The following is a 25,666-nucleotide window of genomic DNA, read 5'->3' as shown; positions in this document are numbered from 1 at the left end:
ATTTATCCATGTTTTCTCGATGCATTCCTATGAATATTTTCACATTCTTTTCTCAAATTTTCCAAAATAAAATATGCTCAATATTTCTCTTTTTGAATAAACGATTTATGCATACATCCTTATAGGATTTACAAAATTAATTATACCCATAATTCCTCTTTCTGATTAAAATATTTATGCACACTTACTAATTTATTTTTATCTAAATGAATTATATTCATAATCCTTTCCATAATTCTCTATAATTTTTTTTTGCATAACCTTCTTTATTTTTCTGGCAAATGAATAATGCTCAAAACTCCACTTTTAGCATAAAATTTATTATGCATAAATTCATTTTCTAATGATAAAAATTATGCCATAGTTTTCCTGCATTTTCTATGAAATGAGAATGCTTAAAATAACACTTTTAATATAAAAATTAGTTTATGCATAAACCTTCATTTTCTAATGATAAAATTTTACCATAGCTTCTCCACATTTTCTATGAAATGAGAATTCTAAAAATTTTACTTTTAATATAAAAATAAGTTTATGCATAAACATAAACATTAATTCATCTAAACTAAATCATAAATCAAGAAAGGCATGGTTTTAAGAGAAAACCCATAAAATAAAATGCTTCCCAAGCATGAGAGAGGTTGAGAAGAAGATTAACATTAAAAAAGAGAGTAAACATCATTGTTTAGGCTTACCCTTGGTTTGCTTGATTATTTGCGTGTAAGAATTGTGTAGCCCTCAAGAAAGAGGCTTGGCCCACCAAGAGAAGAGGGTAATCTTCAAGAGAAGAAGAGGTTTAGTGAAGCACCAAGCTTCACAATGGAGGGGCAAGGAAGAGGGATTAAGGAAATACACTAAAATGAAAATTACACTAGCATGTAAATACACTAAGATGAAAATACAAAGGAATGGAGGTCTATTTATAGGTGAGGGAGGCCACCAACCAAGTCCAACTGGGATCTAGAGGCTTCCAGCTTTAGTTTGGTCCAATTTGGACAAGAATTGGACTAGTTAAACCCATTTTTCTGATCTAGTTTGGAAGAGGTGAGAGGAGAGATGAAATATCTCATTTTTTTAAATTAAAAATTGGGGTAATGATGGAGATTATAGGCGCCTCCTTCATGAGCTCCACTCACCCTCCTGAGGTGTCAAAATTTCCATTTTTATACTATTAAGAACTAGTACTAGTCAACTCTTCATCTTATGTGAGAATTTACTCATTTTTGGGGGATTTTCTTTTCTTCTTGCATTTTTATTATTCAAACACTTGGATTAATCCTATAGGCCCATTAGAACACTCTTTGGACCTTAATCCATAATTTTTTGAAAATAAGGTCAAACAAGATCTTTTTCCATTCTAAAGGGGGGGGGATGATTTAAAGATACTGAAGGGGAGGTTCTTACATCTTTACATCATCAAAAGCTGGAGGGAGGAATCTTACAGTTAGCTTTACAAATTGGGGGCCACACTAACTCTCTCTTTGGGTAAAGATGAAGTTGGCCAACTCAATCCCAACCTTGCCCGGTTCTCCAATGTTAGGTCATTTGCTGCATCATGACCGTGGCTAGCTATTCAACCTGTTGTCCTGAGGAGAACTGTTTGCCTTTCCCATCAGATCTTGTGCTGGTAGCTTTGAAGGAAGCTTGATGTGCCCTCATGTAGTTCTCGTCGGGAACATGTTCCCTTGAAATTATCCTCAAAGTCCATAGCACTCCTGCATCATTGCTCAAAGGAGGTGTGGAATAGAGCGTATAAGGAGTTGTGAAAGGGTACATCCTCAAGGCCTTTGAGTAAACACATGCATATTTTGACATCCCTTTTCACATACACAAAGTTTATCCTTTATGCATTTTGTAAGGCGATTCATTTAATCTTATATATAGACCAACATACCATCGGGCCAGTTGACGCCATATGGGCAATCTACTCCATATGTCCAGTCATCTCCATGGGGATAGTCCACTCCATTGATAGGCGTAGGTCCAAGTGGTGTAGGTCCATTACACTATGGTTGTGAGCCTACACCGCTAATGTTAACTAGACCCACCCCTGCTCCCTCACCTCCATCTTCACCATGACATCGTAGGGAGTCTGGGGAGTCGAGTAGACTTAGTAGTGGGGGGGGGAGCAGGTGCTTTTGCTTTGGCAAAAGGAACACTATGTCTCCTGAGTCATCTCCCCAATGGGGGGGTTCATCATCCGCTCATTTTGAGCCACCCCCAAGGAGATCCATCCCACCGTTTGATCCACAAACCCTACCATATAATGTGGATGTTGATGGGGCCCTCGTGGTGGATGGATACATGAGGGAAGCAAGTCATCAACAGGATGCATGTACTTGATAACTTGGAGTTCACAAACTCCTTTAAGAAGTGGAAAGCACAGGATGAGCTCTCAAAATAATATGTGATTGATGTGCTCAAGACTGAGTTTGTGCTCAGCCATTAGCATGAACGAGGCTCTGATACCATGAAAAGACGCAGGGGAGAAGAGAGCTTGAGCTCTTGCAAACACATACAAACACACACAAACCCTAGAAGAGAGCACACAAGGTGAGAGGCTGAAAATTCTTCTTCTTCTTCACACAACAAAAGAGGTCTACAAAAGAAGATAAAGTGACTAACACACATAATAGAGTATATACAAGCAATCCATAATGTGAACAAGCTAAGAGGAGTGGGTAGATGTGGACTAGTCGGTGTAGTCCAGCTATAGAATCTCTGGTGAAGATATGTCGGTGCCAGCTACCAAACCCACTAGTGATATAAATGTCAAACAGTCATGCAGGCGCCTCGTGAGTGTCAGTTCATGTTGAGCTTGACATCTTAACACATAACACTTTATGCATAAATAAGAGCTTATGTAAGCCTATGCATAAGAACTTTATGCATAGAGCATATGCAAGCTTATGCATAGGAGCTTTATGCATAGAGCCTATGCACAGAGCCTATGCATAGGAGCTTTATGCATAGAGCCTATGCATAGCGCTTTATTTGTAGGATTTATGCATAAAGCCTATGCATAGAGCTTTATGCATAAGAGCCTATGCATAGGCTCTGTGCATAGCACGTATGCATAAGAGCTTTATGTTTTTTTAAATACAGACAGAAACTTGAAAAAGATTGGGAAGAATGCAAGTGACACAATATATATTATATTTCTTGATTGGTAAGGCCTTTGGCCATATACAAAAAAAATCAAGGAAAAGAGGCATTGAAGTGTCGAGTAGTAAGCTTGTTTAAACCTCTTTTATGTTTTGCATCATGTGCTAAGGCAATAGCATCATTTAGTGAAGTAGGCTTGAACATGTTTATGCTTGAATAGTTTCTTTAAGACCAGATTCATAATGACATTGGAATAGTATCTGCAGGCATGTCTTTAAGCATGCAAAGTTGAAGTAGAATTTGCCAAAACTTCTTGGTGTATTGGAGAATCATCTCGCGGTCGGACATATTGTGGAGAACATTACACCATAGTGATACATGATTAACCAAATGGTTGGTAGCATATTTAATCTTATCTTGTTCTGAAAATGTCTCTTCAGAGAAGTAATCATCCAATTGACTTAACCATGAAAGAACAAGACGGGCATCCTTTTTGACATCAAATTTAATAAAAGAAAAAGTATGATGGTTGATCTTATTGTCCTTTTTAGGTTCTTGAGCATCAAAAGTAGCCTTGATGATCTTGGTGATGCGTGTCTTTAGAAGCAGCAGTAGAAACTTCATTTACTGACAAGGCGTTACTTGCGGATAAGGGGTTTCTATTGCCTATCTTGAAGTTATTGTTGTTCAAGGGGTTGTGGAAGTGGAGAATTAGAGAATCCGCCATCTCGAACATTAGCAGCTTCATTGGGTGGTGTTGTCGAGCGGCTTGATTAAAAGTAAGATTGGAAACCATTGGGTTGAGTTGAAATAAAAAAGATTCAACACTTGCAAGTGGAAAAATGCTTTGAAAACCTCAAAAAGGTTTCAATAAATTTTTGGGATTTTTTGGGTAGTTTTTAAGCCTTTTATGCTTGAAAATGGTCAAAATGCCGTTTTGGGCTCAAACATTTACTGAAAAATATTAGAAAATTTTAAAAAATGCTATGACTAATTTAGAATCCTTGGAGGGCTGCCTTAAAATTTCTAGCATTCAAATCTTGTACCAAACTCCATGTACAAGGTTTTTATGGTGATTTTTAAGCCTTTTTGAGCTTCAAAGCTTAAAAGCTTGTATTTTGGAAACGTAAAAACCATGGTTTGAAGAAAAAATAAAAATTGTGGTCCAAGGAAGCTTATTTATAGCCATGTGAGCCCTTGATTAGGAGAAGGATATGAAAATTGGGCTTTGGGTGATGTAAGAATGGTTTAGCAATCTCCAAGTTTGGCCAAACACATCTATGAAGCCCGATTTTAACGAGGATCAAGCTTGAAGAAAGTGGTTTTGGGATTTTGAGTGGATTTATGAAACTAAAAATGGTTTTTCACATCCTTTTTTCCTTTTGTTATTACCTAATGGACATAAATCCATGTAATTCTTCAACCTTTGAAAGAAACCTTCAATTAAATCAACTTGCCTTTATGTTTCTTCAATTTCTTCCACTTGGCCTTAAATTGTTTCTTAAATTTCTTCCACTTGCATTCAATTTCTTCCACTTGTCTTCAATTTTTTCAAGCTTGTACAAATACAAGACTTTGATACCACTCTTGGGAGACTAAGACCCTTCAATATTAAATTGCATTAAAAATGATAAAGTAGAGATAAGAACACGATATTGGGTGTAATTTTCCCCTACACAAGAGTGAGCCCACTTGCCTTCAATTGTTTCAAGCTTGTGAGAAGCTTGTACAAGTGCAAGAACTTGATACCACTGTTAGGAGACTAAGACCCTTCAATATTAAATTGCAACAAAAATGATAGAGTAGAGATAAAAAAATACAACATTGGGTCCAATTTTCCCCACACAAGAGTGAGCCCACACTTACTCTTGGTGTATTTTAATCATATTAATTTGAAATAGCTCGTGGGACTCAAAATAACTTCCCTTTTACAAATATGTCGATTTCAAGTGAAAATAGCTTACTTTATTGAACGTGCAAGTCTAACTACTCAAAATAGGTGTAAACCTTTAACCATATAAATGTGTATAACCTTTGTAATAAAATCAAATGTTCATAAAGAAGCTGTCATATGTTCAAATAAGTATATCCGTCACTATCACAATAAATATGAGTGTCGTCCAAAATAGAATAAATAACGTGCATATTGCACAAAATCAAGTAATAATCCATCGACATCCAAAGTTGAGTGTCTCAAAATCTATTTGACCACTACCAGCTAATATCACCTGGATTTAGAAAGGCGTTCCAAACTAAACTTGTCTAATAGAATTCATAAATATTGAGAAATGTGGGAATATTAAATTCCATGACAGCCCTATTTTTTGAAGACACTACCTCCACACATGTGGAGAGAGTTTTATTATGCTCCTATAGGTACCAAGCTAGCATTACTCCAGATGAGATGTGCATGGCTGCACCCTTTTTTTGGCCACATCTTTTTATATACATGCAATCCACTCCATGTAACAATTTTGGGATATCACTAAGCTTATGACTTGTATAATGCTAGTTGATCCAACTTATCGAGCTTATAACGTGTGTAAGACCTTATACATAGCCTAGGAAACAATTAGCTTTTAGACTCTTGGACATTCCTTGGGTGATTGGACATTGTACATAAGAGGTACATAAGAGGCAGATAAGAGGCTTGTACATGAGTCATTTTGGACTCATGAGAATACACATAATCCCATTTATCACCAATTGAGTCTAGTTTTGTGCTCTTGTGGTGATAGCTTGTTTTCTTGTTTGCTCTCTCTTGATGATTACTTGTGGATTCTGTGTGAGTGTATTGATTGCTTGTTGCTTGCTTGTGGATTGTGTGTGAGTGAAGGTTGCTTTCTCTCCTCTTCTTCCTCTCCTTCTCCATCTCCATCTCTCCCTTGTTCTTTGTTCTCACATTGGCATTGAGGTAGATAGAGCTCCATATAGCTCTCTCCCTCCATACCCAATTACACATAATACTACTAGATCTAACCCTTTGAGAACAATGCTTCTAATTCCTCGATGCTCTTCAAGTAAATCAACATTCACGCTTACTCGTCTTGGATCTTTAGCAATGCTTGAAATGTTTTTCTTAAATTTTTTACACTCTTCTAGCTTTTTTAGGATAATTCCTTGATTTTTTTGATTTGTGTTTCCTTCCTTCTTCGAGCTTCTCTAGGGTAGTTCCCCACTACATGCATGATGTGGGTACACATATGTTTGTGTTACACATGAGTGGGAATGTGGTTGATTATAAGCACATGGTCAGTTAACACATAAGTGGGAATGTGGTTGATCGTAAGCACATAGGTATGTGTGTGTGTGTGTGTGTGTATGTCTGCACATGTGTGTGTGCACACGTGTGTATGTGCATGTGTGTGTGTGTGAGTGTGTGTGAGTGTGCATGTGTACACATGTATGTGTGAGTGTGCATGTGTACACATGTATGTGTGAGTGTGTGCATATGTGTGTGTACGTTTGCACATGTGTGTGAGTGTGTGCATATGTGTGTGTACACGTGTGTGAGTGTGTGCACATGTGTGTGTGCATGTGCACGTGCACACGTGTGTATGCATCTCGCATGCATATATGAGTGGATGTGTGTATGCATAATTATGTGCCATGCAAAAACTCGTGTTAGGCACTTGAATGCATGTGTATATGCATAATTATGTGCCATGCAAAAACTCATGTTAGGCATAAGTTTCTTTCTAACAAGCATCATTGTACTTTGATAAACCACAAAGCTATAATTAAAGTTTTCTTTGATTTTAGTTATGTGCATTTTCTTACTTTCAAACATTCATTCATTTAGGTAATAGGAGTCATTCATTTAGGTAACAGGAGTCATTCATTTAGGTAACATTCATTCATTTAGGTAACAGGAGTCATTCATTTAGGGAAGAGGAGCCGTGATCCAAGGCCTTTACATAAAAGCTCACTTTTTTATGGTTGAACTTTTTAGGTATGTGCATTTTCAAATGTTTATTCATTTAGGTGAGAGCCGTGATCACAAGGCCTTTACATAAAAGTTCACTTTCATATAGTTGAAAAGAGCTTAATATTTTCTAATCTTTTTTAGTTTTTTAAATAAAAATGTTCTCTCATCATTTGTTAAGGAAACATGAACCTCTAATAGCAAATTTTCCATGGCAATTATCTAAGTACGGATATTTCAAATGCTTATTGATTTAGGTAAGAGCCGTGATCACAAGGCCTTTACATAAAAGTTTTGTGAGCTTGATGTTAAAAAAGAGCACCGTGTTTTCTAATTTTAGTTTTTTAATTGAAAATGTTCTCTCATCATTTGTTGAGGAAACTTGTACCTTTAATAGTAGAAGGATTGCCTCTCCTTTTTTTCCATGGCAATTATCTAAGTAAGGATAATTTGGGATTGCCTTGCTTTTTCCATCGTAATTATCTAAGTAAGGATAATTTGGTAGATTGTCACAAGAAAATCTCATGAGTCTAAATTTATGGTGTCTTTTTGTCTAAATTATGGTGTCTTTGCTTGTTGGTTCTTTGTCCAAAGGGATTCTAGCATGAAGTTATAAATGTACTTAGGAAGAGAAACCATCAATCTGTATCTTTTTCTTGTGACATTTTTAAAAAAAAATGTAATTCATTGATGGAAAATTTGATGTTGCGAGAGACATATCCCCAAGATAGCATCCCTCCAATAATTGGGTCAATGTTGAAGATGTCTAATCAATTTTGTGTGTATGAGCTAGATTCTTAACAAGGAGCTATATCTTTCATGAGGAGTTGTTTCAAAGTGAGAATTTGTTACTATGCTAGCTTTTCACTTAAAAAGATAGATTAACCACAATATTTTCTTTTCGTTCTTTTTTTCTATTATGGATTGGTTCTTCTCTGCTTGGGGCTTCACTTTTAAGAAAACACCCATATAATATATCGGTAGAAAGGGAAATAAAAAATAGGTAATCTTGTTGATATAAACATAATTTATTGTAAGTGTACGTATTTATACTACGAATATTTAACACTCTATTGTAGACTAATAAAATGTTTTTTTTGGCCAAGAAACCCTGAAGAGTTGTATTGAATGAAAAATCCATCTCTCATGTGCGTAGGTGATATCACACTTTTTTTTAAAGAGAACACCCCCTCCCCCTCCACACACCCCCACCCAACCCCTTTTTCCTCTCTCTCTCTCTCTCTCTCTCTCTCTCTCTCTCTCTCTCTCTCTCTCTCTCTCTCTCTCGATCGAAGTCCCATTTGTTTATGCCATGCATTGCGGATCATTTGTCTAGTGGCTTGGGCTCTCTCTCAGATTGAAGTCCCATTTGTTTATGCCATGCATTGTAGTATGGATCATTTGTCTAGTGGCTTGGGCTACAATCATCAACTTTAAAGTGTGTGTGTGTGTGTGTGTGTGTGTGTGTGCACGCACACGCGTACACACAAACACACACACACACACACACACTCTCTCTCTCTCTCTCTCTCTCTCTCTCTCTCTCTCTCTCTCTCGATCATATTTGGTCTCTTGGGATTGTTCCTACGACGTTAAAAGAGCTTCTTCTTCTTCTTCTTCTCTCTCTCTCTCTCTCTCTCTCTCTCTCTCTCTCTCTCTCTCTCTTGGGATTGTTCCTACGACGTTAAAAGAGCTTCTTCTTCTTCTTCTTCTCTCTCTCTCTCTCTCTCTCTCTCTCTCTCTCTCTCTCTCTCTCTCGTGTTTTAATGTTGCTATTTTAATTAGGCTTCTAATTGAGATATAGTCCCATTTGTTTATTCCTTGCATTGTAGGATGGATCATTTGTCCAATGGCTTGGGCTACAACCATCAACTTCTAGTGTGTGCACGTCCACACACACGTGTGTGTGCGTACGCCACTAGTATGAGTACAAGCCAAGTAAGAGCTATGCCCATGTCGATCTATGTGGCTTATGAATCAACACGAGTTTTGGTTGGTTGGTGGGATGCTCCATGCATGAATCTTAAACTTATGCAACTATTTTTGGAACTGTCGAGTCCAGCAAGTACGCCGAAGTACAGTCATAGTCGTCGTCGTCATAATCCAAGAGGTCCTCCTCGGTCCCCTCGGCGACATCAGTGTTCATGTCCTTTAGGCAAGGCTAGGAAGATGAGCGATATACAACCCGAAAGGTTTTTGAGATATTGATCCATTACTCCAGTGAACTGGATTGGTTTTCTTTTGTCTCCATTACTCTCGAGAGAGCGTGAAAAAAAGAGCATGGGACTTCATCACTCTCAACCAATTTATACTTCACTAATACAAGTCTTCCTAATCAACGTGGGACACAAACCTTAGCTATCTTGGCATGGATCATGTGTCCATAGGCTTGGGGCTACAATTATCTACCTCAAGTGTAGACACGTGTAGCTGCGAAAAAATCAACGAGACTGTTTCAATAATTATAGAAATTTCAAAAATCCTCATCAGCTTCACCGCCCTGCCTTCTTCGAGTGTATCACCTCCTCTGCTCTAAAATGCCATAGCAGCAGGAGCAGCCAAATTTCTCTGTGTTGAACAAAACGCCTTAGCCAGGACCTTGCAACCTACCTCCCAAACGCCATAGCCTGGACCTTGCTAGCTTCTTCATCAACAACTCACAAACGGCTATACCTGAAAATTCAGAGAAGGCATCGCCATAACCGATTGGATAAAGAGGTAAGCCATGATAGTCCTTAAGTGATACCTCGGTTTCAGTGATCTGATTGCAAGGCAAATAAGGTTTCGCAATCGGATTAGGGGCCCGATTCGTGGATACATATTGTATTCTTTTTTGATTGGCCTAGCAGGAGTTTTTTGGTGCTTTTGTTTTGGTTAATCAATGGCGATTAGGGTTTCGCAGAGATAGTTAGGATTTCTATGACCTTATTATCGTCTTTCAATACCTTTTGGGACATGCATATAATCATCCGAATCAGGATCTATGAGCATAATTCTAGGGTTTTTAAAAACCTGTGGAACCAGAGTTTTTGCATTGAGACATTACCCGGTTCTTTGAAGCTTTTTGCGTTCTTTTTATGCGATCTTCCAGGGATGTACAAGCCCATTTGGACAGGGTTTTGCCAAAGATTAAAGAAGCTAGGACTTTCTTGGCATTTTTCCTGTTTAGCCTGGGGTTTCGCATTACTTTGACATGGATGGAGATTTGGTGGGGTTGTGACCTTAGAAAATTCCATTGGCGTTCCAATCAGGCCAAGGCGAGGGATGGCTTGCTGTATCTTTGCTGAGCTAGTGAGATGTCTCATCCTATGCTTACTGTATTTTTTCTGTAAATCAGGGGGGGCCCAATAGAAAGAACCCCAGCCTTGTCATTTCCTTATTGTGTTAGTAGGATGTCGAATCCCAAGCTTTCTGGATTCATTGATGGACTCAGTGTTTCTGTTGTGTATGCTCATGGGGGAATTATGTCTTGTTGCAGGTACAAGGTTTACATGATCATATTTTGATAAGCAACAAGTGAATCCAATGCCAGAAGTGCTACTCATGGGGAATGCTCCAATGGATGACGAGCTCCCGGTGGATTCACCTGTCTTGCATACAGATGATGATCATACATCTCCTCGTAGCCCCAGAAAATTGTGGCAGAAGGTGAAGCAGAAGTATCATTTGGTGGAATTCCATGCTCTCCCCAATTATCTGCGGGACAATGAATACATATGGGCACATTACCGAGCAGATTGGCCACTCAGGCAGACTCTTTTGAGCATCTTCACCATTCACAATGAGACTCTCAACATATGGACGTAATGTTCTCACTTTTTTCTCATTCTTGTTTGCCTTTGGCCTTACAAAGGTGTGTGTCTGGATTATCTTTTTATAATTTTTTACCTGGTTTTAAGCCTTCTCCTCTGTTGGCAGGCATCTCATTGGCTTCATGATTTTTCTTGGCTTGACAATTTACACGGTCATGATGCTGCCTGCCGTGGTGAACATGGAGGGCTTGCCAAGCTTGCTTTCACTTCCCAACATGTCTGATTTACAGAAGATCCCCAAAGAAGTGTTAACTGCGTTATCTGCAGCTTTGCCTCATCTGCATGTACCAGAAGTGCTGGCCAATGCCTTTCCAGAGGGTTTGAATCTACACATACCAGAGATGCTGACGAATTGCTTGCCCGAAGCCCTACTCTCAGTCAATCGGACAAATCAATGTGTTTTGGTAAGTGCTGCTTTACTTATGGTTTATTTGTTTTGAGAGAAGTGCCAGAGGATGGCATTTGCTGTGTCATAGAGGATTGTTATGTTTAGGTTGGTTACACAGACGTTTCATTACTGGTAGCCCATCCACGCCACTGTCAAGGTTTGACGGGCAATCATGCATGCCTATCTAAGTTGCCTGTCCATCTCCCCCCCCATCCCAACTGCAAGTGGGCAATTTCTGTGACCAGCCTGACGAGGGTCCAGAAGTAATATCTTACTTGTGTATGATTTGGATGATTGCAGGCGAGCGTGAAGGATGATGTTGCCACTTTGATCGCACCTTTTCTGCAGAAGCCAATCACTCGGTGGCCTTTCTTCATTTTTCTGGGGGGTGCCATGTTCTGTCTTCTGGCCAGCAGTACCTGCCATCTCTTGTCGTGCCATTCTGAGCGTGTTGCCTATATTATGCTACGCGTTGATTATGCTGGCATTGCTGCATTGATTGCGGCCTCCTTTTACCCCCCTGTCTACTATTCATTTATGTGCAGTCCTTTGCTTAGAAACATGTACTTGACATTTATCACCGTGGTTGGAGTTGTGACAGTGCTTGTGTCATTACTTCCTGTATTTCAAAGTCCAAAGTACAGGAAGGTTCGAGCTGCATTGTTCTTTGGAATGGGACTTTCAGGGATTGCTCCTATAATTCACAAACTGATACTCCATCACCGTGAACCTGAGGCTTTGTACACGACAGCCTATGAGATTGCAATGGGACTATTCTATGGTTTTGGAGCATTGGTGTATGCAACTAGGATTCCTGAAAGGTGGAAGCCAGGTAGATTTGACATCGCTGGTCATAGTCACCAGTTATTCCATGTCCTAGTTGTTGCAGGTGCCTATACTCATTATCATGCTGGTTTACTGTATCTGAAATGGCGCGATGTGAAGGGCTGCTCTTCTCATTAATATTATTAATAGTGTTGTGAGCTTATGGTTCATACCTAGCTTACATTATTTGTCTTAGGCATTTGGGAGCAACCCATGTTCAAAGGTGCTCATTGTAAAATCCATCCTGTTGATACAGCATCAGTGCACCAATAGTTTGGGTTCCTTTCTTTTCTTTTCAGTAAGAGCCCCCCACATGAATGAATGAATGTGTGCATCGAATATGGAAGAAGCCACGTTTATTTTTAAAGTTAATGAATCAAGCACAAGAAGTAAATTTAGCTATGTTTTTATTTTACCTGGGGTAAAATTTTTACTTCTTTACATAATCCCTTTTTAGTCCATGCACAGAATTACAAATGAAGGATGTGCTATATACAAACTTTGACATATTTCAAATTTTCATTTTTGCAAAAGTTTGGAATGTTTTTCCCAACCAGTATCCCACCATCAAACCAGCTAGTGTGCGGTAAGTTATAGTCCTGCGAGTATAGTGTGCAATGCAATTTTAATTTCCCATTTATATATGTAGTCCTTTGCGTATATGTGACTACATTTACGTATTTTGAGAAAGTTCTACCGCGACGCTTGTGCAAACGTATGAATATTTGACTCCATAATGTTATGGCTACACAATTTATGGTCTTCGGGCATGATCAATCCACACGGCTAATTGCACATGTTAGCTCTGCTCTATTCTCAGATATTGACCATTTGTTGACATCACATGTATATATACATAAAAGCACATTCTCAACACATCTCAAGCATGCCTTGGACATTTGAAGCATCCTTACTTTGCATCACAAGCATATCTAGCACAAGGTTTGATGTTAAGTTGAACATTAGAACAGCTTGTAATTTGACCATCCATCAGCTAGTCACAAGAGTGCAGTTTTCATTACAAGAAATTTGCATATGTAAGTTGGTATCAGATGCTCACCTTCCTTGTCTCATACATACTGAACAGGATTGTCCACATATGCACCTTAGAGCTATATGATCAAAAATTTCACCCTTCTATATGCATTTATATAATGAAGTAGAACAGTCGTGATGGGTACCAGCCTAAAAATGCAAACCAGCAAGTGCTAATTGACATTTTTTTTAATCTCCCTTGAATGGGGCGAGAAAACTCAATGACTTATGATATGCATGTCCTTTTGACAGCTTAAAATCAAAACAGTGCATATTGAAGAAGTTGCACATTCAATGTTGGTAGAAAGCCAAGCCATCTGCATACATGACCCCTTCACATAATACCCTTTTATGATTTATATATGGTTTACAATTCCCTCTTTCACCATATACATGGGTTTTTGTATTTAAAACCCTCTGGTGTGTTGCACATTCAACATTGTTAAAAAGCCAAACCATTTGCATGCATGACCCCTTCACATGTACCCTTTTATAATTTATGTATGGCATACAATTCCCTCTTTCAGCATGTAGATGTTTAAATTACGCGGCCACCTTAAGATCAATTTGTATTCTGGTCTTCATATTTTCACATATGCTATCAAAAGTGTGCAAGAAGATAAATGTAAAACCTTATTTTGGGGTGTAGGAATATCTTCATTTATCAGCTTTCTATGTGAGGAATCAGGATAAACCATCTTTTAAGGTTTGAAAGAGTCATCATTGTGCATCCACATGTTACGTCCTTATAGATAAGGAAATCCCCCTTGTAACTTAGAGTTTTACATGCAATATGACCTGCACATACCCCCTTTTGACGTTGAATCCAAGAAGGTAAGAGCATTGTGGCTCACTGGCTCTTGCTGATCATGAGTAGCCAAGTTATAATTGATGGGCTTATAGGAGGATGGGTGGAAAAACTAGGGTTCCACTTCTCACTCTTACTCCCATCATTCGTTGCAACGTTTGGGAAAACTTTTTTTAAGGAAGCATGCACACTTCCTCTTCATTTTTGACCTCTACTTTTCGAAAAATTAACTTTATTATTGCATTTTTTTTTCAACTGGCTCAATTCCTGATAAGAAGGTCTCAATCAGCCATTTTCAATCACCGGTGGTGGTTAAGCTGAGGCACCCTTTCCTAGATACTTACTTGATCCAGGAGAATGGATGGAAACACGAAGGCTCCAGCTCTCACTCTTGCTTCATCTTTAGTTGTTATGAATTCTGGTGTGCTATTATGGGTTAACTCTGGTGTGCTATTATTATGGGGTGTGCTATTGTTATGGTTTGCATTTTCACTCTATTTCGGTTAATTAATATGCCCTAAAGTTTCTAAGGGTGAAATTGAAGGTTGAAACCCTCGTAACACCTATGTGCAAGTGTTTAATAGAGATGAAGAAGTGCAAAACAAACACAACACACACAACACACTGTACCCTGATCCTAATGTTCCCTCAGTCGCATTCAAGATCATCTCAGCCTTTTGCTTCTAATCGTTTGCTCATATTTAGCAAGCACGTACTTGCAATCTTAGTTCCATTTAGTAATTAAAATCTTTTAATCTTAACAACTAGACTTCCCTTATTAGCAACATAGTGCAATTATTCAAGAACAGACTAAGGTGATGGAGCTTTGAGGCTCAAGGGCGTATTCTCTTTAGTGAATATGGTGATGGTAACCATCATTATTGGAGCCTTTTTGCTGGTTGTAAGCAGCCTGTGGAGGTTGTGAGAGCCATCCAGTGGGAGCCTTGGATGATTAGGAGGGATCAACCACTTCCTAAGGGAGAGAACCTTGAGGTTCTTAGTCATGCCCCTTCTCCTACTACCTTCCCCCTTGTCCCACACAACATAGCTCCTTGAGTCTTGCCACACTACTGCCCTAGAGCTGATGGCTTGATGTCCATGCTGTACCCACAGCCAGGGCAGTCCCCCTAGAGCTTATGGCTTGATGCCCGTGCTGTACCCACAGCCAGGGCACTGTCTCCCAGTCTACTAGCCATGCATCTTCTGTTCAGAATAGAGCAACCAGCCATCTCAGCCACCCGTATGCTCTATCAGTAGCTGCCCATATGCATAGCCTTGCCCTTCAAACCAATGCAACTCTCAACATGTATTATTTGGCAGCAGCTTTTCTCCCGATGTATGAGAACGTTAAAGAAGTTTGATATTGCTTTTAGTGATGAGGATTTCACTCATAATTCCATGATCCGACATGTAAGCATGTTCATGAAAGGTACTGCTCCTCATTGGTGTCTTTCTGAGAAGCTCAAGCTCTCACCAAATCCTGTTAGATTATGGGAAGAGTGTGTGAAAGCAACATTTTACCTAGCCCTAAAAAGGGGATTTTTCTAGGTTTTTTGCTTTTATTTGGGGATTTTGTGTCTTTGATGCTGGCCGACCAGTAGTCCCCGATAGTATATATAGCTTTGCCTTTTCATTCATCATTGGGGTACCACTTCTTGACCATATCTGGTACCATCTTCTGCTGCTGTTGCTGCTGCCGCGCATACACTACATCTTCTTTATCATCTTCGCTTGTCAGCCTCAGCACATCAGCGTTTTCTACTGGGACAGCAGCCCACTCTCTGCTATACAGGCCACACCGTGGGACAGCTGCCCTCCCTGCTACATTCAGCATTTACATTCAGTACATCAGCATATCATCAGCGCTTACATCAGCATATCATCAGAGTTTTACCACAGCTCATGGGACAGCAGCCCCCTGTGCTACATAGAGCACTTCAATGTTTTTTCCCAGCTCCTCACGATCGGGACAGCAGCCCACTCTCTGCTACATCACACCATCGGGACGACAGCCCACTCTCTGCTTATCTTCACCATCGACACCATCTCAGGTACGTAGCACCCTTGTCACCAGAGCCTGCACCCCTCAGGTACGCAGCACCCTTGTCACCAGAGCTTGCACCCTTCAGGTCTTGCAGCACCCTTGTCATCAGAGCTTGCACCACTACACCATTCGGGACGGCAACCCTCTCTACTCTTCATCTACCACCTCAGGTACAACAACCTTGTCACCAAAGCATGCATCACCTTATCTTCCGCTGCCACTACCACCTCGGAGTGCCTCTGCATCCACCGACGCGAGCCTTCGACATCGACCACCTCACGGAGTGCCTTTGCCTCACATCGACGCGAGCTTTCGTCATCGGGTGTGCTTCAGCTCCGACATCATCTCTGCTTTTGCACTGAGCTTTCTACTCAGAGTCACCTCACATCAGAGGGTTCTTGTACATATGTTCACTCACCATTATATATGTACTCACTCACATATTTCATGCTGTGTTGTTTTGCTCTGATCTCTCATACATCTGGTCCTTTCGTATTTTTTTCCTCACATGGTATCAGAGCTATTGTGAGCAAAGGGATCGAAGACCTTGAGAGCACACAACATGGATTGTCTACCTGCACTCCCGGAGGACCAATTCTTCTCACCAGAAGTTGTTTCTCCAAACTCTGATTTGGACCACACAGGGAATGGGACTTCTTACTCAGTTGAGAGCCTCATTCAAGATCTTACTTTGGGAGACGATCAACCCATGTACATCCACTCATCTTCACCACTTTCGCCATCACGATCGCCCTCTCTGACTTTATCAGATTTTGTTTCCAGAGGGGGATACATTCCTTTTGCCAGTGTGTCAGTGTGGGACCCTGGCATCCATCATCTTCTCTCATGGTCCCCTTTTTGGCCTGAGAGGGGGTTTGTGAAAACAACATTTTACCCAGCCCTAAAAAGAGGATATTTCTGGGTTTTTTGGTTTTATTTGGGGATTTTGTCTTTGCTGCTGGCTGACCAGTAGTCCCCCATAGTATATATAGCTTTGCCTTTTCATTCATCATTGGGGTACCACTTCTTGACCATATTTGGTACCATTTGCTGCTGCTGTTGTTGCTGCCGGCACATACACTATATCTTCTTTATCATCATCGCTTGTCAGCCTTAGCACATCAGCGTTTTCTACTGGCCACACCTTGGGATGACAGCCCACTCTCTGCTACAAGCCACACCGTGGGAGAGCAACCCTCTCTGCTACATTCAGCGTTTACATTCAGTACATCAGCATATCATCATCGCTTACATCAGTGTTTACATCAGCATATCATCAGCACTTACATCAGCGTTTACATCAGAGTTTACATCACCGTTTTACCACAGCTCATGGGACAACAACCTCCTCTGCTACATAGAGTACTTCAACGTTTTTCCTCAGCTCTCACCATCGGGACAGTAGCCCACTCTCTGCTACATCACACCATTGGGACGGCAGCCCACTCTTTGCTTATCTTCACCATCGACACCATCTCAGGTATGCAGCACCCTTGTCACCAGAGCCTGCACCCCTCAGGTACGTAGCACCCTTGTCACTAGAGCCTACACCCTTTAGGTCTTGCAGCACCCTTGTCATCAGAGCTTGCACCACTACACCATTTGGGATGGCAGCCCTCTCTGCTCTTCATCTACTATCTCAAGTACAACAGCACCCTTGTCACCAGAGCCTGCATCACCTCATCTTCGCTGCCACTATCACCTCGGAGTGCCTCTGCATCCACCGACGCGAGCCTTCGACATCGACCACGTCATCGACTGTGAGCCTTTGACTTCGACGTGAGCCTTCGTCATCGACCGTGCTTCAGCTCCGACATCATCTCTGCTTTTGCACTGGTCTTTCTACTCAGAGTCACCTCACATCAGAGGGCTCTTGTACATATGTTCACTCACCATTATATATAGACTCACTCACATATTTCATGCTGTGTTTTTTGCTCTGATCTCTCGTACATCTGGTCCTTTCATCCTTTTGTCCTCACAAAGAGTTCAAGGAGAGGTTTTATGCCTAGTTCTTGCCTCCCAATACATTAAATGAGATAACAATGAAGTGGGATTGGATGAAGGAGAATAAAGGGGAAAGGGTAAATGCATATGTGCACAAGTTTTGGAAAGTGCTTTTGGAGGTGTCTCTATTTATGCATGTTCTAGAGGTGAAAAGGAAGAGAAGGGTTCAATCGGGATTACAACCCGTGTACAAAGCAGGACTAGACTCTATTCCCACACTTTTTTCATACGTATTTAGATGCTTTTCAGTTGCGGACAACTATTTAGAAGCTGGGAGGATGTCACCATTTGGCCACCCAACTGGTCCATCCATGCTTTCTCATTATGTATATACATTGGATTGGCATCCATGGCAGTTGTATATGCTGGGGATTGATGCCACTCATGTGATATTGTGGACTTGGCTTTCTGTTGGGACTTGTGCCTGTGTGTAAATGCCGAGAATGCCTAGAGGATTGTTCCATTGGGTCTGGTACCTCGTGTACTTTTTTTTCTTGAGAAATAGATCCTTCTATTAGTTAATGAAAAAAACCAGCCATGATGGGCTAAATACAACCACGAAGGGCTAGATACATCCTCGCCTCATGTTCAGGGTGGGGATCCAAAAAAACAAAGGGGTGGAGAAAGATGCACTTCCCCTCCCGCTGACTGCTCTATGAGGAGAAGGCTATCTCATACAGGGGGAGGGGGGATAACACACAAGTGGTCTATAATGCCGAGTGGAATTACCTCCTCTACCTGTGAGAAAAGGGCCAGGTCGAGAGCCTCAAGAAAGTTTCCTGCCGCTTCCGCATGCGATCAGAGCCACCCTTCAACTTTCCTACTGATGGAGGGTATCAATGATATCGACCCAAATACTCTTGATGGACTCCGTAGGCGGAGTGTGGATACCCTCGATAGCTTCACTGCATCTAGCTAGCCATATGTGCTAGGCTACAATGCTACTACAAATCTCCCATCTCTGACATGAGCCTAGTCTCCAGAGGTCAGTAGATGGGGCCATGACTCGTACTGCCGAAATGTAGAGGTGAGAAACCTAAAGGGCAAGCCCCCCACCATCCTCATAATCCCTGACAACCTCAGCCTTTGTGGCCCAAGTGACGGTGCCCCAAGTAATGATCCGGGTCGAGGCTCTATCCATCATGAAGATGCGGAGAATCCGCTGCCAAACCTGCTGAGCCTTTGGGTAGTCCCAAAGACAATGTCGCTAAGCCTCTTGAGGGTGGCCGCACCTCGTGCAAGCTGCTGGTCGACCTCCAATGGCCAACCACGTGCCCACCGCCAAGCTCTTGTGTGCCATACCACACAATACACTCCAATCACAACGGTAACCCACTATGCTCGCCTAGAGACTATGACACTTGAGCTTGGTAAGAGCTCCTTATTGATAGAAATATATACTCCCTGCGTCTCCGAGGGACCAAAAGAGGGAGACCAAAAAGTGTGACTCCTGCCTGGTAAAATCTTCCCACAGTGGCAGGTGTGCCCCTAAGAGAGGTGGTGCTCTTGGAGGAAAAGAATGTCGATGGATCCCCCAACTGTAGCTCCGTGAAGCTCACCTCTGAGGATGCCTCGCCTCCGAAAGCATTGAGGACCCCCTAAACCATGAATGTTCCATGAGGCTATCCGCATATGAATCTCTGTGGGAAGTGGAACTATCAGAACTACCCTCCACTCGAAGAGTCTTGGACGTGAGTTTAGATGGGAAATAATCACTATCAGTCTTGGGGCGAAGGCGCGGATCCTGTGCTCCATGTGGCATACTCCGAACTCCATCGATCACAATGGAGGTATTTGTAAGAGGGGGGGAGTGGTACTGCGACTCAGATATGCAGGAACACAAAGAGCAGCATCTCCAAGCTAGAGGCTACACCTCCCTGTCTTGGTCCCTATGGCTTGAGCCTCCAAGCTCCATCCTGGCCAAGGGCCAAAAGGTGGGTGAGCACATCAGTGATGCGAAGATCATGAAAGCTCGACTGCCTACCCCTGGATGGTAGCAGCCCCACCGACTCCGAGTCCCACTCCATCTCCGGGGCTGCACTCAAAGGAAAAGAGAAGATCGTCGTGTCACTCTCTGGTGTAGAAGGTCTGGAGTGATGGAACACCACACATATTTGAATGGGCGTTATTGTCTCCTCAAAAAGCTCTGCCCCTTCCACCGGGAGACATCGAAAGAAACTGTAATCCACAAGCAGTCCCAAGATCCACAGGGGGGCCACATGGGGACTCTGGTGGGAGATCCCTCACCGGGGAAGCGGCGATGGTCATCTCTACCGACTCCAAGAATCTATGGATCCAATGGTGAATGGAACTCACTGGCTGTCTCCGCTCTGGGTCGGGTGCGGCTGGAGGGTGGCGGGAATGCATTGGAGAGGTGGATGGAGGGGGTAGTTGGGGCTCTGAGGAAGAGGATGGGACAGAGGGGACTGCTGCGAGGAAATTTGGAGGTGAGGATGGGAGAGGAGGCGAGGGGGGTGGGGGGGGGGGGGGAGGTGGAGGCAGAGAGGAAGGAGAAGGGAGCAGCTAAGAGTGATCCAGTGGAGAAGGAAACTGATGGGAGGGCCTCATCAAGGTTCAGTGGGGCCAGTTGGCCTCATCGGAAAAAACTGAGAACCGGAGGAGGAATCCCGACGGAGAAGCGGCTGCCAAATCGGAGGGGCCGGAGGGACCCTCTCTGTGGTTGGAGGTGGCCCATCACCGACGGGTGGGTGCTGTGATAAATGCTCGCAACGGTTTTTTGATGGAATTGAATCCTCCTGTACTCTGCTAGCCTGGCGCGTGCGGTGACAACGCTCAGCTCTCGTAGTCGGATGCTAGCAGCTCCCAACCGTCCGCCACTCTTTGGCAGCAGGGTCATCCATGGCTGGATCTTGGTGCTCTGTTGCCTGAGAGCCTACCTCTCTCTTTCCCCCCTAGCAAGGATCTGAACGGGGACCTAGGGGGGGGAGGGGGGGGGGGACCCATTGGAGGCTATCTCCTGGACTGGAACTGGGGCAAGCTCTAGCAAGGTGGCCCATCTGCCTGCAAATGAAACACTAGCCCGGGAGGCCTGATTACTCCACTTGCTGAATGATGGGGTCGCTCCGGAGGCATGGGATAGATATGACACGAGGCACTGTCTCTGGCGAGGCAATACAAATGCGAAGGGAAGGAATCCCGGCCGCCCGTGCGAGAGACGAGGCAGCAGTGGTGGGGGGGGGGGGATTCCATCACTCTCCCTATAGCTCCACCGACCACTGGGAGAAGAGGAAGGTATTCCTTCCTAAGGCCTCGAAAGCAGACCGTCACTAGGAAGCCCGACACGCTAGCCAGAGGGTCGGCCATGGGGTCGAAGCCGTGTTGCCACTGTGCAAAGAAGGCCTAGGCCATACGTAGTGCAATGAGGCTTAGTTGCATGATCTGACGCCATTGGCGAGTCAAACTCCACTAGATAGTAGCCACGCCCTAGAGGACGAATATCTATGATCTTTGCAGGACCACCGATGATGCTCGCCTGCAAAAGATCTCTGAGTTGTTTGCGCGTTGGGTGGCTACCGACAATCTTGCATACCAGAGTGGAGGCCTCTAATGATGCAATAGTTGTGCGAGAAGCTGAAGGTCCGCTTCAGAAAAAGATAAGCAAGTAACGGCAGCCTTGGTCGGGGTTGACGGAGCGACTGCCATGGAGTCCTCGAGGGTGAAGACCAAAAAAAGCCAAGACTTGCCGATAGGAGAAAGCCCCGAGAATTGCCTGAAGACCACAGAGGAGGCGAAGGAAGCGGAGGAGAGGCTACCAAGACGGAAGGGGGAGACACGGGAGGGGGGCGGGGATACAAGCTGAAAAGGCAGGAGGGAGGGACTGGGGTAGGGTAGGGCACGCTAGCTAGCGAGAAAGAGGGGAGGGGGGGTGGAAGAGGCGAGAACAGGGGGAAAGCGGGGACATGGAGGGAGAAGTGAAGGGAGGTGAGGCAGGATGAGGGGGTGCAGATGAAGGCGAAGGCAGGGAAGGGGGGGGGGGGCAGAATTGTAGGAGGGAGGGAGTAAGTAGGAACGCGCTACTGATTGTGGGTTTTCCCGGTACCTCGTGTACTTGCCTCGAACACATCTACTTTGGTATAGTCTCATGAACGGGGATTGTCCATATCAATGTTACATTGCATAGCATCTTTATGTGCGTGCTTGCAAATTGAATTTGCGTGCTGTTTTCATGGTTGCTTGACCAATGTGTAGTTTTGGGTAAGGGAACGCCCACTTGTGAATCGTGCATGTGAAACAGTTTGACATGGTTATGTGGCTGGTTAAGTATTGGTCAAAACTTAGCCTTAGAAACTAGAACTAATTTATAAGTGAGTGTGTGCACACTTTATCCCTTATAAATTATGAGCAGTCCTATGTTTGCACACATTGATGTCCCGAGGTGGACAAAGCTCAATGCCCACTGCCGAGAGCTTATCCCCTTTGTTCAAAGAGAGCAACTAGCTGTGTGTCCATCCCAGCTTGCATCCCAACTCACTTCACCTCTCTACCTGACACCCACAGTGGACATCTCATCATCTCTCTCTTCCTTCTCTATCTAGAAGTCACACTGGTGCTTCTACCTTGGACGGAACGCTCCCCTACCGATGTGTCTTGACATCCCACAGCTTCGGCAAAGGTGATCGCTTCGCTCAGGCTTCCTTCGGGGAAGCCAATACGAAAAGGGAGAGAAGAGGGAGGATTTCCTTCATGAGGCTCTTTGGCTGTATTTTTTGCACTTTCTCCTTCCCAACACCATATCCAAGCTTGCTAGTGTGTTTTCCAAGCTTCCAAGAGTGTTTCCAGGTGGTATTCACTCTCCTAATTTAGCAAAACAATCCTCATTTTTGCTGTAATTTCTGGTCTTTTGGCTGAAAACCCTAATTTCAACTTTCCTTTCTCAAGTTGAACCATAGGGGAAGCTTTCCCAGGGTTCCCTTCATCCACTTGAAGACTTATGTCGCGCAAAGGGCCGGGACAAATTAAAGATTTCAACACTCCAAACGCTTCCATCGTGAAGACTTCCGCTGTCATCAACTCGATATATTGTGGCAATTATACTATAAAGAAGTCAGTGAGGCAAGGCTGTCCTCTTGCTCCTATATTGTTTGCCCTTTGATCAAGGCTTTGGAATTAGCTACAGAGGAGTGTCAAATTTCTGGTTTACAGCTAAAGCAAGGTACCCAGTTGGTGATTCAGTGTTTTGTTGATGACTCAATTTTGTTTGTGCAAGCTGATGATGAAAACATGAGGAGAGTTTTAGCTGTCATTCAATGCTTTGGTGATGTATCACGGTCTAGATGCAACTTGAGGAATTGTCAGCTTAATAGAGGATGAAACCTTTGACATTTCCAGATGGGGTTTGCCAAGTGGTTCCAAGTGGTTAATAAAGGTAGTGTCTTCAGAAATTTGGGCTGTCCAGTTAGATTAGTAACTTACAGATTGGGTCATCCATAGGGTGGGTGATAAGATGGAGAAACAGGTTAATGCTTTGCTTCCTTTGTGATTGTGGTTAAATCTACATTGCAGGCATACATACAATTTTACACTAATTTCAGAAAATTCCAGTGGTTGAAAATCGTGGCTCCCATTAAAGCATTTCTTTGGAAAAATAATGGGTTTAAAAGACCTGCCACTTGGCTAGCATGGGAAAAGTATGTGTCCCTAATGGAATGGGGGGATCTTGGACTTGCAGACTCATGCTAAAGCCAGAGTTGCATCTAAAAATTGGGAAGTTTGTCACCGAGGACCAGTCTTGGTCCCTGATGATTGTGCAACTGGCCTCCTCATTTCAGGTGAGAGTCAAAGGTTCTTGGAAAGGGCTCTCTTGGGCAGATAAGATTTTCTCTGCTGTTTTCTCTGCTGCTCCCATGACCTATAAGGACACTCCTTTATGTAAATTTGTTATTAGTTCATAGAAAGAGATACAGCCTACATTGGCTCTCCACACAAAACAACCTGCCCTTGGCCAAAACATGGAATGACATGAGAAAGAGCTTTTTATAACATCAAGGCCCTTTGACAGACACAGAGAAAAAAACACACAAAAAGCTAACACACACAGGATTATTACATCTCATTTTGGGGGACAAATCAGGCAGCGAACCCTTGTCCCACACACAAACTGAAAATGACAACTTCCAGGGTCTTTGTCGATGAAGCACGGTTGTTTTCGATGATGTTTCCAGCTGGCATGGCATCAACAACGGGGGTGATCCTTTTGATGTGGAAGGCATCAATTTTGTCATAACATGTCAATTTTTGGGGAAGCCCTAAAAATTAAACATATTGGACGACTCAAATTTTGACATCAAGGTCAAGATTGCAGGGTCATTGGAAACTCCCTTTTTAGACTGCATATTTAGTGGTCAATGCTATCCTATCCCCCCTTAGCCCCTCAAGACCCTGCTGGAGCCAGGAGACTTCATGATAAGGGTGTGGTGCACCTTCCTGACATCTGGGATGTCCTGCATATCTAGAGGTCAATGCCATCCTATCCTCCCTTAGCTGTTCAAGAACCTGTTGGAGCCAGGAGACTTAATAATAAGGGTGGGGTGCACCTTCTTGACATCTGGGATGGCCTTTATATTTGGGTGGAGGGAGGTGCATCAGATCAAAGTGATGCTCAATGTTGAGAGGAAGGACACTGGATTGCTGACTAGTCTTGTTAAGAAGTTTCAGGAACTGCATGTTAACACAGAAAGGAGAAATGGCAGATGGTTCATGGATTGGTGCTCGCCTGATGGTACCCCTCTCTCCAAACCCAAAACTGCCATGATATACTTGAATTTGATCAACACTGGGGACATTGGGGAATACCTTAACAAAATCTGGAATTTGAAATGGCCAGATGAATTTTGGTGGAACAATAAACAACTTTGGGGATGAAAACCTTTTTATGGAGGGTGCTATCCCTATGGGAGCTAAATTAATGTAAAGGAATATGGGTTCTGGGAGATGTATGAGATGTAGAAGCAAGTTGGAGGACTACTAGCACTTATTTTAGGATTGTCCTTCTATTTAGAGGGCTTTAGAGTCAGTTGAGTAGATGGATCAGGGAAGTCTTTGGCCAAAGACTCACTGGGTATTGGGGAAGGATATCAGTCCCTGATGGGTCATTAGGTTCACGTGCCTTTGGGAGGTAGGAATGAGGTGTTATTTGGGAAAGTAAACTCCCAAGGTGGTGTTTTTTAAAAGCATAATTTCACATGCATAGCCAATTCACAGAATTTGATTTAGGTCAATGGGTCTTTTGCTATTTTTGAGATATTGCTGTGAAAGCTTTTAACATCTTGGGGATACTGTGCTCATTACATACTTTTTTAAGACTCAACCCATCTACGTGGCAGGTTGGTATGATAGTTGGGTCACCTGGTAAAATTCAGAGAAGGTGTCAATAAATGGGTGGCACATTCTTCCATCATTGCAGTCTGCAGGGAACTAGAATTGGAGGTTCAATGACAATTTTGAGTTTTTTTTTTTTGGGACTAATGATCTTTAGTTTTCCCCCAATCGTATTCTACATTCCTACTTTCAGAAGATAACCATCAGATAAAGTTTTGCAATATGGAAGCTAAGTGATTGTACATAGTGCTAAGTTTTGCAATATTGAAGCTAAGCGATTGCAGGTTATCTTCAAACAAGTGCCTGCTGGTGGAGCTCCCTGGAAGGCAGATATGGCTCCCCTTCCTTTTATCAAGATGGGTAGCCTTCTCTTTTTTAC

The 25,666-nt window shown here is 42.7% G+C and overlaps 1 protein-coding gene across 2 annotated transcripts; it reads left to right on the top strand.

Moving 5' to 3' along the window:
* The first annotated feature begins 9,513 nt into the window (after positions 1–9,513).
* LOC147630048 (heptahelical transmembrane protein 4-like) lies at positions 9,514–12,456 on the top strand. 2 transcript variants are annotated; one of them, XM_086811659.1, is made up of 5 exons: positions 9,515–9,748; positions 10,122–10,321; positions 10,509–10,833; positions 10,949–11,246; positions 11,531–12,456. In XM_086811659.1, exons 3-5 carry the CDS (start codon positions 10,556–10,558, stop codon positions 12,191–12,193), a joined length of 1,239 nt encoding a protein of 412 aa, XP_086667785.1. In that variant the 5' UTR covers positions 9,515–9,748; positions 10,122–10,321; positions 10,509–10,555; the 3' UTR covers positions 12,194–12,456. The 2 variants fall into 2 exon arrangements, with proteins under 2 accessions (XP_086667786.1, XP_086667785.1); XM_086811660.1 differs by lacking the exon at positions 10,122–10,321 and having other exon boundaries at positions 9,514–9,748.
* Positions 12,457–25,666: the final 13,210 nt, after the last annotated feature.

This window comes from Cibotium barometz, chromosome 17 (assembly GCF_041138505.1).
Source record: "Cibotium barometz isolate CiBa-2024 chromosome 17, ASM4113850v1, whole genome shotgun sequence".
In the NCBI taxonomy this organism is placed as follows: domain Eukaryota; kingdom Viridiplantae; phylum Streptophyta; class Polypodiopsida; order Cyatheales; family Cibotiaceae; genus Cibotium; species Cibotium barometz.
This window is presented reverse-complemented; position numbering and strand designations above follow the sequence as displayed.